The sequence below is a fragment of the Esox lucius genome, chromosome 13, assembly GCF_011004845.1.
Source record: "Esox lucius isolate fEsoLuc1 chromosome 13, fEsoLuc1.pri, whole genome shotgun sequence".
NCBI lineage: Eukaryota > Metazoa > Chordata > Actinopteri > Esociformes > Esocidae > Esox > Esox lucius.
The window spans coordinates 5,317,925-5,332,814 of NC_047581.1; the positions used below are offsets into that span (position 1 = coordinate 5,317,925).

General features: G+C 40.7%; 1 protein-coding gene across 6 annotated transcripts in view; it reads right to left on the reverse strand.

Annotated features, from left to right (window-relative positions):
- Nucleotides 1-1,574: 1,574 nt before the first annotated feature.
- Nucleotides 1,575-14,890, reverse strand: part of gramd2b (GRAM domain containing 2B) — a 29,757-nt gene continuing 16,441 nt past the window's right edge. The window contains exons 1-14 of one of the 6 annotated variants that reach the window (XM_020052169.3): nucleotides 10,951-13,811; nucleotides 10,510-10,623; nucleotides 10,221-10,308; nucleotides 9,913-9,982; nucleotides 9,554-9,657; nucleotides 9,005-9,100; nucleotides 8,821-8,892; nucleotides 8,623-8,712; nucleotides 8,084-8,192; nucleotides 7,728-7,841; nucleotides 7,287-7,389; nucleotides 7,077-7,181; nucleotides 3,252-3,333; nucleotides 1,575-2,399 (exon numbers count right to left, since the gene is read on the reverse strand). In XM_020052169.3, coding sequence (XP_019907728.2) covers nucleotides 2,358-2,399; nucleotides 3,252-3,333; nucleotides 7,077-7,181; nucleotides 7,287-7,389; nucleotides 7,728-7,841; nucleotides 8,084-8,192; nucleotides 8,623-8,712; nucleotides 8,821-8,892; nucleotides 9,005-9,100; nucleotides 9,554-9,657; nucleotides 9,913-9,982; nucleotides 10,221-10,308; nucleotides 10,510-10,623; nucleotides 10,951-11,036 — 1,275 coding nt within the window. In that variant the 5' untranslated portion in view covers nucleotides 11,037-13,811 and the 3' untranslated portion in view covers nucleotides 1,575-2,357. Of the gene's footprint in view, nucleotides 2,400-3,251; nucleotides 3,334-7,076; nucleotides 7,182-7,286; nucleotides 7,390-7,727; nucleotides 7,842-8,083; nucleotides 8,193-8,622; nucleotides 8,713-8,820; nucleotides 8,893-9,004; nucleotides 9,101-9,553; nucleotides 9,658-9,912; nucleotides 10,000-10,220; nucleotides 10,309-10,509; nucleotides 10,624-10,950; nucleotides 13,812-14,890 lie in introns of those variants that run through there. The other 5 variants (XM_013136584.4, XM_013136585.4, XM_013136586.4 and 2 more) reach the window with 5 other exon arrangements.

Consider the following 14,890-nt stretch of genomic DNA (forward strand, 5'->3'; position numbering starts at 1 on the left):
AATATAATATTTATGTGAATGTCCACAAATATTTTTTACATATTTCTTTCAGGAATTTTGTGCTTTATCAGACAGGCAATTGGTGAAAATTAGAGGGGCAGTGTTTTGGACCACCATCAATATTTACTGAGGGCATTTCTTCTGACTTCATTCAACAGTTCCCTAGTCTCTCAAGGGATAACTGTACAGTTGGCAAGTAGTGACCACTGAACTATTATACCTGGAGAAATGTGAAGCGTTCTGGGCCTCGAGTCCTGTCTGTGTTGCACTGAATGCTGAAAGCTCTAGAATCCCGCCTCTGTCCTGTTCGTGACACAGACGTTCACGGCCCTCGAAGTACAGGCTTTCCTCCTGTGGCTCATGGGGAACCCCAGCCAGTGCTGCATTCTGGCCAAGGGTAAATAATATATTCAAACAAAAATGTTATTTTCCCAGGGAAAACATTGTACTGTATTCTCCTGTCTGGTATGCATACATGGACAGGAGTTTGAATCAATCTACGTCAAAACATTTACTGACACATTCTGCATATGATAATAAAAATATTTGTTGTATGTTGTAAAGTGATTATGATACAAACTCTGCGTGAGAAACCTTTGGAGAGATGGGTCAGAGCCAGGGAATCAGCCATCATTGACAACCACCCTGGAGCAATTAGTTTTAACAGCCTTGCTCAAGGGCCAAATCATAGATTTTTTTACTTGTTAGCTCTGGGATTTGTTCCTGCAATCTTTCAGTTTCTGGCCAGACATTCTTACACACTAGACAATGTGCCACCTCATAAAAACCTGCATGTGCTTTTTGTTTGGTGGTCAGGTTTTGTGTGACAACTTGTAGAATGTTACATTTTGTATAACACATTAGCACTTACTGCATCTAAAAAGTATATAATTTAAATAAAGCAGAATTGTTTTCTGTATTTATTATTGATACAAGATATCTTGCGTTATGACAGCCACACCTTTATCAGCAGTCTCTGGTTCTTCATATCTTGTTTCCAAGGCATTACATACAGTTTAGGGATCATTGGATGTTTAATGGAGAATTCGGTGACATGGGAATTAGTCTGTCTGGGAAAATGAAATCAATAGGAAAACAAAAACATTTAGTAAGTTATGAGGAATGGTCTGCAAAGATTTTTGTTCTACAGAAAATAAAATGTCTAAGATATCATGAGTTTACACTAAATATAATGTGAATTTTTTTTGAGTATGCCTTTAATGTTCTTAATTAATCTGTTTACAATAAAAATAAGAATTATGTTGTTACGGATATCTTTACTGATTGCAGTGCATATAAAGCCATCAAGTTATTCACTTACCCATTCATCAGGTTGGTGTTTTCTGATCTTGTAGACATGTTTATCTGTTTGCTATAAATATATCCTTAAGAACAAGGCAATGCATCATGGGAAAAAGATAGGGTTACAGACCACAACATGAATCTATCTAACTTATATTTAATTTAAACCCTGCTTAGTCAACCATATACTACAGGAATCAGAATTAGAAAACTAGCTGTGTTGTTGTAGATTTGAATTGTGAATGGATATAAAAACATACATATGACACATATAACTAAAATCAGTTTATTTGAAAACAAATGTTGGTTATTTTACATGATTATCACAATACAGACACTTCGGTAAATCTGTAGGACAGCACTTATTATAATTGGATCAAATTCATTTTGTAAATAATAAATGCAATTTCCAAGATGCTTTTATCTAGATTAGTGAGTTCATAGTTTTGTATGAATGGCATTTAACAATAATGAAACTCAGAATGAAGAGACCCATGCTTTACCAACTGAGTAACACAACATATAATGTTGGCACTTTTGCCACACCACAGCTCCCTAAATAAAACTGTGCCCTGTTTTATCTTGCACATACTCTGATGGAGAAATCATTATACCAGACAATCTTTATTTCATGTTTTACTTTGTTACTCAGATTAATTATTAATCAGTCAGTAAATAATGACACTCACTGTTTATATGACCACAGACAAACAAACAGAAAGTAAATCCTGTTTTTACATGATCACATTGCTTGCGTGCAGTTTGCTAAATCATTAGCACAAGGACAGAAGGAGAGTCTAATATATTCAAGTATATTTAACTAGTCAACTTTCAGGGAACAATTTAAATACATTTTGTGTTGCACTGAATACAATTATTTTTTATGATTATCTTTTACTTTAATTAAATTATTGTACATCTACAGACATATCATATTATGTAAGATGACAGGCTAAACTAGTTGAAGCTCATGTTTCCTTTTGAGCTTCTTGTGGTCGTCAGCTGTTACACGAGCCCTTGGTCCACTACAGATGCATAGTTTATGTGACCTGTCCTCACTCAGCCTCCTTCAGTAGTCTCTGTAGGTTTCTCTGGACCTGGTGAGGAATAAAACACAGTAGGCATGAGTAGGCCAAAAGCTTATTCAGTGACACTTTTTGAATGTGGATTAATTTCCACTTGGAAAAAGCAAATTGTTGTTTTTGCATCTACAGTGGATATAAAAAGTCTACACACCCCTGTGAAAATGTCAGGTTTTTACGATGTATACATTCCACTTGACTTGAACCTAGCATTTTTCCATTGGTGTGTAGACTTTATATCCACTGTATTACCAATGAAGTAAGAACAGTGAAAAGATCCCTGTAGCACTTGTTTTTTCGAAATGTTTTTCTGTAGCAAATGAAAATAAAATAAATAAAATTCTAATTAACATAATTAATGTTATTTGGTTATTACATAGCACAGTAATGTTGAGAACTCAATATAAGGTCAATACCAGGCATGCAGGTTTTTTCATTTCAGAAATTGGGATATGTAGGTTTTTTCATTGCAGAAATTGGGATATGGGGTATGTGAATGGCACTTACAGCATATCATATTTTAATATCAATATAGTGTCCAATTTTGTATTCTACAGTGTCCTTCAGTTTACTAAAGAATAAAAAGTTGTGTATACATATATATATATATATATATATATATATATATATATATATATATATATATATATATATATGTATTTACTTTGTATTCCAGATTAGCTCAATTCATATAAGTATGTTGATTTTGAGGAAAACTCTCCAGGTGTTTCATAAACTGAGAGACCTAGAAGATCTAAAACTAAGAACATATTTGGGTAAATGTCAAAATATAAATAACTATACAGTATAATACAAATATACCTAAAAGCACACAATATGATTTCCAATAAAATGCAATCAACCAACCTTTTCCAGTTTCATTAAATTTAGTGTTAACTCTGAATAGATTCCAGCATTGACATCAGGATGTGTCCGGAGATATTCATTTCTAAAACAGAAACAATAAATCAGGTGAAGTTCTAGATTGTGTATCTTGGCATAACAAGGAGTGGCATGATGATACAAACAAACCCGTTCCCAGGCTATTTATTTACTGTACCGTGCAGGTGAAAAGTACAAACCCGATTCCAAAAAAGTTGGGACACTGTACAAATTGTAAGTAAAAAATGAATGGAATAATTTACAAATCCCATAAACTTATATTTAATTCACAATAGAATATAGATAACATATCGAATGTTGAGACATTGTGTGAGACATTTTGTAATGTCATGCCAAATATTGGCTCATTTTGGATTTCATGAGAGCTACACATTCCAAAAAAGTTGGGACAGGTAGCAATAAGAGGCCGGAATAGTTAAATGTACAGATAAGGAACAGCTGGAGGACCAATTTGCAACTTATTATGTCAATTGGCAACATGATTGGGTATAAAAAGAGCCTCTCAGAGTGGCAGTGTCTCTCAGAAGTCAAGATGGGCAGAGGATCACCAATCCCCCAATGCTGCAGCGAAAAATAGTGGAGCAATATCAGAAAGGAGTTTCTCAGAGAAAGATTACAAGGAGTTTGAAGTTATCATCATCTACAGTGCATAATATCATCCAAAGATTCAGAGAATCTGGAACAATCTCTGTGCGTAAGGGTCAAGGCCGGAAAACCATACCGGATGCCCGTGATCTTCGGGCCCTCAGACAGCACTGCATCACATACAGGAATGATACTGTAATGGAAATCACAACATGGGCTCAAGAATACTTCCAGAAAACATTGTCGGTGAATACCGTGACATTTGTCGTTGCCGGCTAAAACTCTATAGGTCAAAAAAGAAGCTGTATCTAAACAGGATCCAGAAGCGCAGGCGTTTTCTCTGGGCCAAGGATAATTTAAAATGGACTGTGGCAAAGTGGAAAAGTGTTCTGTGGTCAGACGAATCAAATTTTGAAGTTCATTTTGGAAAACTGGGACGCCATGTCATCCGGACTAAAGAGGACAACCCAAGTTGTTATCAGCGCTCAGTTCAGAAGCCTGCATCTCTGATGGTATGGGGTTGCATGAGTGCGTGTGGCATGGGCAGCCTACACATCTGGAAAGGCATCATCAATGCTGACAGTTATATCCAAGTTTTAGAACAACAAATGCTCCCATCCAGACTCTTTCAGGGAAGACCTTGCATTTTCCAACATGACAATGCCAGACCACATACTGCATCAATTACAATGTCATGGCTGCATAGAAGAAGGATCCGGGTACTGAAATGGCCAGCCTGCAGTCCAGATCTTTCACCCATAGAAAACATTTGGCGCATCATAAAGAGGAAGGTGCGACAATGAAGACCTAAGACAGTTGAGCAACTAGAAGCCTGTATTAGACAAGAATGGGACAACATTCCTATTCATAAACTTGAGCAATTTGTCTCCTCAGTCCCCAGACGTTTGCAGTCTGGTATAAAAAGAAGAGGGGATGCCACACAGTGGTAAACATGGCCTTGTCCCAACTTTTTTGAGAAGTGTTGATGTGTTATTTTTCCCTTAAAGTGATAAATTTTCTCAGTTTAAACATTTGATATGTCATCTATGTGGTATTCTGAATAAAATATTGAAATTTGAAACTTCCACATAATTGCATTCTATTTTTATTCACAATTGTACAGCGTCCCAACTTTTTTGGAATAGGGTTTGTATTCACCCGTCTAATTAAAAATGTTTTGCATATATTTGGCACGGAATGTTATCCGATCTTCAACCAAAGCCAATGTTAGATAAAGGGACCCTGGGCTGACACTTAATGTCATATTTAATTTATTTATTAAAGACATTTATGCAAACACTTTTCAGGTCCTGACCAAATCTTAATGGGGTTCAGGTCTATACAAGGCCATCCCAAAACGTTACATTTCTTGTTTGTCAACCCTTCTAAAGTAGACTGGCTTGTGTGTTTGGAATCATTGTCTTGCTGGATGACCTAGCTGTAGAATTCTTGAACACCATTGGTGGCTTAAATTAAATTGTTGAGGTATAATGCAGCAAAACATCCCTAAACCATGACACAGCCACCACCATGTTTAAATGGTGTTATGAGGTTCTTAAGGTTGAATGCAGTGTTTGGTTTTCACTATACACAACAGGGCCCATGTCACTCATTGTTCTAAAACTATTAAAGATCACCCAGGTGCTTTTTGGCAATCTTGAGGTGAGCATTCATGGACTTCTTAGTAAGAAACGGTTTCAGCCTTGCTACTCTGCCATGAATCTATAATACATTTACACCCAGTGTCTTTCTGATGGTTGAGTCATGAACACTGACTTTAGCTGAGGCGCAAGAGGCCTGCATATCCGTGTATGTTGTTCTAGGGTTCTTTGTTACTTCCTGAATGATTTTAGTTTTATATCTGGTGAGAGTTTACCAGGACTGCCACTCGTGGAAAGATTTGATCCTTTATAGAACTTTCAAAAATATTGTTCTGCCTGTGGTTTGGTATATTATGGTTATTTTTTAATTTTTTTTATTTATGGTATAATATTACAGTGCATCATTTCCATATATACTTTTTTACCACACCTATAATGTAATATGAAGTCATATGAAAACAGAAACCTCTTGGAAAGTTGTCTTTCTTACATCCAGTGCATTTGGAAAGTATTCAGATCCCTTCACTTTCACTGTTTTGTGAGGTTACAGCCTTATTCTTACATGGATTAAATGGTTTTTTCACCACATCAATCAACACAAAATACCCCATAATGACAAAGGAGAGACAAAAATAATATTTTGCAAATGTATGTATAAAAATAAGTATTATTAACACCCCTTTACTCAGTACTTTGTTCAAGCACCATTGACAGCTCTGCAAGCTTGGGACACTTGTATTTGGGGAGTTTCTCCCATTCTTTTTCATAGATAAAACAACATACATTTTTCTTTCATTCGTGAATGACATTTATACAATAACTATCAATATAGGTGACGATAACTAACTTTTTCGTTTCTTTCTTAGGTTTACCACCACCATAGCGTCTATGAACTGTATTGCTTTTGCCACTGGCCATTTTAACAGCTTATTAGCCAGTAATAGGCTTACTAGAATCTATTAACTTCCTAGGAATAATCATAAGAATAGAGCAATTGCTAGCGAGACTAAAGATGAACTTTTCCATGCCAGAAACAGTCGCAATAACAGTCGCAAACAGTCGCAAACAGTCGCAATAACAGTCGCAATAACAGTCGCAATAACAGTCGCAAACAGTCGCAAACAGTCGCAAACAGTCGCAAACAGTCGCAACAGTTTCAGTTAAGGCTTACTATAACGTAAGCCTTATAAGTACTGTATGTTAAGCCAGCAAATGTGTTTGTCTATCCTTACCCAAAACACATCCACGGATGCACAATTCAAAAATCAACCAGAAACAGTTGCAATATAACCATAAACAGTTTTATTTCAGGCTTACTATAATGTAGATACTAACGATTTTAGCCAGCAAAGTTTTCATCTATACGAAATAATTCATAATGCATACTTCGCTTTGCCTGTGATGAGATACAAACTCAGGACCTACAGTTCACAGGGCCGCTTCTCTAACCACTACACTATTTAACAAGGTATAGTCAGTCAGTCAGTCAGTCAGTAAGAGACATTCGCTCTTCTTGGCCGGCTCCGCTTACATGGTCTGGCAAAAATCCTGTAGACAGAGAATGAAGGCGACTGGGGTGAGATGGGGTAAAATGTGATCTTACTCAAGATGGGAAAATTTGGTCAAGGCACCCAGAGTGGTCAATTTCTGCTCCAGAGAAATGATCTTGAAGGCCATGTAACACGAAGACAAAACAAGGACACATACTCTGTGAGAAGAACACAAAAATAATTAAAAGAAGAAAAAAAAAATCAAGACTAAATAATTTCTGTTCAGGATAACAGTAAAAAATAAATTAAAAGTGATCACTCACAGGGATAAATAGATGAACAGCACATTATTTAGAGACACAGGCATTTGTGTTCTCTTGATGCATACAACCTCTGCAGTCTTTGACGAACCTAAAATAAAGACACCTGTTTGGCTCAGAATAACCATATTTATTTACTTTTAGGCCATGGTTCAATCTGAGGCACTTATAAAGCTGTATTTCAGTTTGAGAGGACACTTCCAGTATTTATTTATAATGCAATCCCAACAAATTGTGGGCAAATTGCCTATAAAAAATTATATTGTAGATCAGTTACCCACAACTTTCCCAAAAATAAAAAGGTGTATTTTTGTGGGTAATTGAGGACTGCTTTGGAAAAACATTATTTCAAATAAATTAGTGCTACAACGTGCCTCAGATTAATGCCTGTGCCTTCACATACTTATGTCTTTTCAAAGTGGGCGATAGTGCAGTTTGGCTTACTACTGAAATCCATCTCCTGATTGGTGTCTGGAAGCTGCTGAAGATTAATGTCTGTGAGGACTGGAACATCCCCAAGAACATCTCCCAGGAATGGTGGAGGAAGGTTGGGGAATTCTGTAAAGACATGAGGGTAAAACAGTTTAATTACAATACGCCATCACCCTCCAAAATGTTTTTACTCAACCCTTCAAGCCTCTTTTCATGTGATATCCTTAACTAGAGGAAGTGTCTGGGGAGAGTGAAGTCTGGGCATCCCTGCTTAGACTGCTGCCCCCGCGACCCGGCCCCGGATAAGCGGAAGAAGATGGTATGGTATGGTATCCTTAACTATGTGAATAACAAATAGAAAAACCCACCTGCTATCTTCTCATAGTCAGGGGCCTGGGAGTCTGAACTACTGCTCTCATGCCAATCCTCTCTTGGTCTCACGGCTCCGTCCAAGTCACAGAAATCTGCTGAGAAGTTCTGTTGACACAATTAATAGACAAGGTGTAAAACATATCAACCTGTGGTATGAGTAATAGAGCGTAATAGAAAATGTTGAACACTTAAAAATGTTTAAAGAAAAATCTAATGGAAATCATTATGGAACTACAATACGGCTTTGGAGAGTTTTCAGATTGGTAATAATCACATTAATAAATCCTGACAGTTGAGGAACATCTACAACTCTATCCAATGATGAACAGAGTACAGAAATGTTCTGTTAGTCCCCCTGGGTATTCCAAACACTGCTGCTCTACAGCACAGGAGACATACTACTAAATTGAACAGATAATTCTGTATCTGAAGAGGTATAAAGTCTGTCCCCAATTTTTGTAATATGAAAGATGTTTCCTAATTGTTTTAATTCAATATATCAGACTGAAAAGTGATATGTAGAAAGGGTCCATACAACACTATTCAGAGGAAAATGTGAAGGACGCTCAGCTCTAAAGCTGCTCTCAACAGATGACGGAATGGGGCTACTTCCAGGACTCTTCTCCTGAAAAAAAGTTGTTACTTTTTAGAATATATTTAGTGAACATTAGCTTCCATTACAATTCCACATTTAATACTGGCTTATGAATAGTAGCACATTATGACTACTTACCTTCAAATGGAAACACATATCCATCAAGAATTTATACGTTGTGTCTCTTGAGAGGAATGAAACAAAAACATACTGGGAAAACAATGAACAATGTTAGTATTGAACGGTTTCAGGGCCAAATCAGACTATATTGGGCTATGTGTGTAAATACAGTATATACAACACTTTACAATGGTAACCTTACCCGGTCATTAGTGGTGGCAATAACTAGCGCATTTGGCACTAAAATGGCAGTTTTAGTTTTTTTGATCATGGAAACCGAGAGCACTGGGATTGCGATCTGGTAAAAGAAAAACAACACCACATTATCCTCAACTACCTTGTTAATAAAATAGGACCAACCTTGTACATTTTGAGATGGTAAAAAGACTGCCTCTGAGGAACCAAAACAAATTTGCTTATACTGCAGGTATAAGTCATGATTTTGCCAAGAACACCTGTTAGAAACAATTATTAGAAAAAAGGGCTCCAAAGGAGTTATTTAAACAGAACCCTTTAAATAACACTTTCAGATTCCCTTTTGGTTCCAGGTTTACCCCTTTTGGGCTCAAAACATATTCCTTTCAAAAGATGGTTCTAAATGAAGATGGTTCTAAATAATATGGAACAAAACAGGTTGACAGTTGAAGACCTCTTCTGGAACCTTATGTTTTTCAAAAGTAAAGAATCTCCAAAAATGTGTCAAGAGTACTGTCTCAGAGGGTTCCATGGCTAGCCTTACAATGCAGCATACCTTGGTGTCTTTGCCAAACACTTTAGAATGAAAACAGATCCAGTTATCAGAGACGAACAGTCTCCCCTGATAAAGCATGTCTTTTTGTAAGGCACAGGTGTAACCTAAGGACAGAAAGCATCCCTTTAGAAAATACTCTATTCAGAAACAATCTTGTAAAATTTTTCTTCTTTCAACAGTCAGTATGCTATATTTTCAGTCTACTATATTTTCAAGCATTGCATTGTTAAGATAAGCCTTTCAGAAGTGTGACTAACTTTCAGAACAAATATTCTACTTCTACTTGAGATATTGATCAGAGGGCACATAAAGGACAATTCTTTGATACTTACTATTGATTCCACATAGTGTACACTTACTTTGTCTTAGCAGTTCATCCTTGCTGATCTCTTTGAACATTTTGTGGTACTGAGAATTGGTCTTAGAGAGCTGAAATAGTACAAACACTTGCAATACATTTATCATTATTTATCATTCTCTTCAAAAAGTGGCATAACGAATAACAAGACCAATTTCTTAAATAATGTTGGTGAAATTATGACTATAAAAATGGATGTATGGTGATAATGCCAGTAAACATTGATCTTAAGTTGATTTTTAATTTTTCTCAGTGGTATGTATAGGTTAGGAAAAAAGATCTGTATCAAGGAAATCAAGAAGAACGAACCTGATTATACTGTGATTTCTTCCTTTGAGCTTTTGTTTCACCATCACTCTGATTTTGTGACAGTAGCGAGTGGTCAAATGTCTTTGATCTAAAAATGGAATTATGTAAGGTAGTACATGACATTATTTGCATAAAAACATAATATGGCTCACAATAACTAAAGCTTGTTGTATTATATATGGTGTTCATAAATTGTATATATAGTACATATTCTTGAAAATAGCATACCATATATAAAGCATTCATGTGAAAACATATCTGAGCATGAGAGAGGCGCAGTTAGTCATACCTCACAAGGGCTGGTTTTCTTCTTCCAGATTCAACGTCTATTGGCAATGTTAGGCCGAAGGCAGGTCTTCGATTTCTGCTACGTTTGTCCTCTCCGACAGTTTCTTCATCTGAACTGTGAAATAGGTCTTTTCATGAGTTGTATTTTTCTTTATGCTCAGACTTCCCTGCTTATTTGTTCGGTATTAGCATATACTACAAATCTCAATAAAAAGTTAATTACGGATATGAATATTGACAAATTACTGGAAAACTAAGTAGCCAATTGCATTTGATATCAAAAGTTGTAAAAATAAAGGTAGGCAATATAGCTTATCATGTGATTCAGTGTCATCTCATAAAACAAAGAAATAGCGTGAAAAGGCAACAACTGATTTGACTTCGTTGTCAAATCGATCGGGTAAATTAAAGTTGATGATATTATTAATGCGCATAAACTTACTAAAAATCTCTTGCGACATTCCTGAGGTTTCCTTTGGTAAATTTTCTAACTTCCTTGGGCGCTGTTAAATAGGGCTCTTCGGTCATCACCACGTACTGGCTTCGAGAGATACTGTCGATCTACAAGCTTGGGACTCCACAATGGGAGTCCCCAGCCTTGTCTCACCTGCCCGCTGTCTGAAAGAGTGACGGTGAGCATTGACACCTAAGCATCCTCAGCACCAATCAGGTAGCAGGGAACTCAACTGCTCTTTTGTATATATAAGTAATTTGAAGGCATTATCTTTCAGGCCAGATCAAGATTTCGCCCAGATAACGCCTCGGTATTTTTTGCAGAACGTACGTGTCTCTACCTAAATTGGCTTTGGAGATTGTAAATCGATTCTTCAGTTTAAAGTTAGCAATTACATAATTTCAAAATGTGAGACGTTTGCTCTAAGGGCGCTGGTAATCCAGTGGATAATGACATTTAAAAAGCAATCTGTAACCTGATTAGGTCTAAATATCGCTATGGCTATCGAATCTTATGCCTCATGCATCAATTTCCATTTAAAATATCCGACAATAGCTCTTATACATGTCATTAGTTACATATCTGGCGGTGTCATGACTATCCCCACTGCCATGGCTGTGGGTTGCAATGATAGGAACTAGCGGTTTACCCTGGCCGCGTCCGCAGCCGTACTGAAAACTCATTATGCAAGATTCGACAGACAATCAGGGCACGCCAGCCCCTATATAGGACCCGTGGGCCCAGAGAACACCCTCCCGAGATTATTCAGCATGACTCGTAGGAAGGCAGGGCAACAGTTATATGTCGTGGAGCTCCGCCCCCTAGAGGGGATTTAGCTCCTAGTGGTTCACGGCGGAGCGTGCGAGACAAAGATGTACTCCCTGCCGGAACACCAGTACGTTCGCAGGGTCCAGTAAAAACCTTCCTCAAAAACCCCAAGACGAAAACATCCCCGACAGCTGACACGGTCAGAAAGGGATGATCGAATGCGTAATGATGGAATCCCCCTTAGTGTAGGCCCACGAAAACATAGGCCAACCCAGGGAGAAAGGATGTTGAGCTCAAGCGAGAGGGAAACGTATCCGTTCCACACAAGCACAACCGAAAATACACATGGCACCACACATCACGAGATGAGAGGCATGAGAATATAAAATAGTATTAAAAGATAGGTTACACTCCAGGTAGGATGCGAACCTACCCCAAGCGTGTGGGTAGGCGGCCACAATAACCCTAAGCCAACAAGTCTCCGGGTCCTACAGTGATAAAGAAGGATAGAATCAAGGCAAAGCACGTGATTCCCTGACGACATTTGCAGACGTTGCATCCTGCGTGGGGACGTGTTGCCAATGAGATGCCGAGTAGGGCAGACGGGGCTGGGATGATCAGAAAGAGCAGGTAGCGAGACGGAGGCGAAAGCCGGCGGTGTTACCTGGCGTTTGATCTCGTCATAGCAAGCGGGATGAGAAGCCACCACGGTTACGTCTGTAACAACCGGTGAAATGTCAGGACGCTCGGTAACCCGCGAGTGGCGGGAGAGAGATGAAACCAGCATTTGCATACGCAAACGTTTCCCTGACTGCGAGTGAATGTAAACACAATCCTGCCGGGCAGCGGAATAAGAGACGCATCTGAAACCGCTAGCCGGCGCTTATGTCTATTAGAGGTGGCGGGTAGAAGGGGGAGAGTAGTTATACCTCTAACTCCCCGAAAACCCGCACTACCCTGAACGTAGCTAACGTAACTCTTACACTGCATAGGGAAAGGAATAGAGCATGCACAATCAAACACATTAGAAAACCTATCAGCTGCAGGGCGAGAATGAGGGAAAAGCCGCTCATTCGCGCCACTGCTCATATCCAACGGGGCCGGCATAGAGACCGAGAGAGCGTTCACTGAGTCTTTATTAGACACCGATGGAGGCAAACTAGGGCATGTGAAAGTAACAAGTGACTCAACAGGCTCAGACACCGCCTGAGTCTGCACAAAAGCACAACAAACGCCAGAGTAACGTTTAGCTTTATTGAAATATAAAGATTGTCGGGCCGAATCTGCAACGCCGTCGGACTCGGCCCATACTCCGCTGATGGAGGAAGAGGAGGGGGCCGCGAGGGAAATGTTGCCAATCATAGCCCGCACCACGCCTAGTCAGGACGGTCTGGGCTTCTTAGTCGGCCATGGAACGTCCAGTCTGGGAGCGGATTGTTTGCGTCGCACGGAAGGAGGAGCAGGAGCCGCGGCAGCAGGAGGAGGAGCCGAGGCAGCAGCAGAAGCAGTGGCAGGAGACGTGACGGCGCTGGCGTCGTTAGCAGAAGAGCCCGGGTGATGGGAAGAGGGTCGTGGGGCCTCCTTCCGTCCCTCGTCAGCTTTCTTGAAAGACGCTATGGCCGTGTGAACGGCGTCGCCAAATAAGCCCTTCTGGGAGAGGGGTGAGGAGGGGTGCGCGATCGGCCTCGCATAGGAGGAGAGAGACAGCCGCAGATGACGGTGTCCGACCACCGCAGAAGCCACTGTGCGCCCGGCGCAGATCGTCTGGGCCTGGTTAAGGAGGAGGACAGCTTTCAGATTAGCCGCTACCTCTTCAACGTCACGTGACGACGGGAGTCCCGGTCTGGAGACAGGTCGGCGCCACGGCGAAACATTTCTTCATGTTGAGACACCGAGCTAAAGGACGTCGATGGTAAAAAAAATTGTCAGGTTGAAGTAGAGTACTCAACAACTCAACAAGCATTTGCTGAATAAAAATGGAAGGTGTTCTCTGGGCTCATGGGTCCTATATAGGGGCAGGCGTGCCCTGATTGGCTGTCGCATCTTGCATAATGAGTTTTCAGTACTGCCGGGTACCACTAGTTCTATGTCGTGAAGCTTTGCCCTTAGGGGCTTCGCTCCTATTAGTTTACCCTCTCTGCCAATAGGCAGTCACGGAAAAATTAAATATGCAAATCGCACCTCTCATGGCCATCTGCCCCATGGCTATAAAAGAGGTTGTCAGAGCCCTATCGCATCCCTTCTTTCTTCAAGAGAAAGTTAGATTTATGCAATTTGGTGATTCTACAATAGCCAAGGATGACTTCATCTTCTTCAGCTGCTGGAGCGGCTTTATCAGCAGTAGCACCCCGGCCTCTGACTTCTCTGTCAGTCTGCTTCTGTAGCGAGCGGGACCCGGCTGAGGACCCACATACATTGTGCTATGCGTGTCTTGGGCCGCTCCATGCTCGTGAGGGAGCTACTGAGGAGCCCGTGTGCACCGCCTGCGCCGTCCTCCCTTTACAGGTGAGGATGGAGCGGCTTGCATTTTTCACTGAGGAGGTCCCTGTCACCGACATCCTCTTTCTCCTCTCCGAGGAGGACTCCTTTCAGGAGTTTAAGGCGCCGGCTGAGAGGACCGGCCCAGTGACGGCTCCGCCCACCTCGGGAACTGCTCCCCCCCGCTTGGCTGAGTGGGTGCAGCGGCGTTCCAGCTCTTCCTCTTCGGAGGAGGATGAGGCTGTCATCACCCCTAGGGACAGGGGTGTCGACCCCCCAGCGGTAAAGGACGAGTTCTTTGCTGCCATCTCTGCTGCTGCGCGACGCCTGCGCATCCCCATGCCGGTGCCTGCGCCAGAGGATGGGGATGACTTATTCGAGGCTGCCCGCTGGACGCGGACCCGCCACCCGGCGCCGACAGCGGCGCCAGAGGTCCCCTCTCTGCGTAAATATGCAGAGGAGGCGTGGGGCGCGCCTTTCATGACCAGGGGGACTGTGAAGTCGCACCTCGCCTTCACTACTGTGGAGGGGAGGTTGGAGGCGCTGGGCAGGGGCATTCCGCCCCTGGAAACAGCTCTGGCGTCTTCCCTGGTTCCGGGACTGAGTACCTGGTCCAACAAGCGCCCTGTCCTGCCTTCGGTGAGGGACCGTCTCTCTGCCAGCCTGGCAGAGAAACAATACA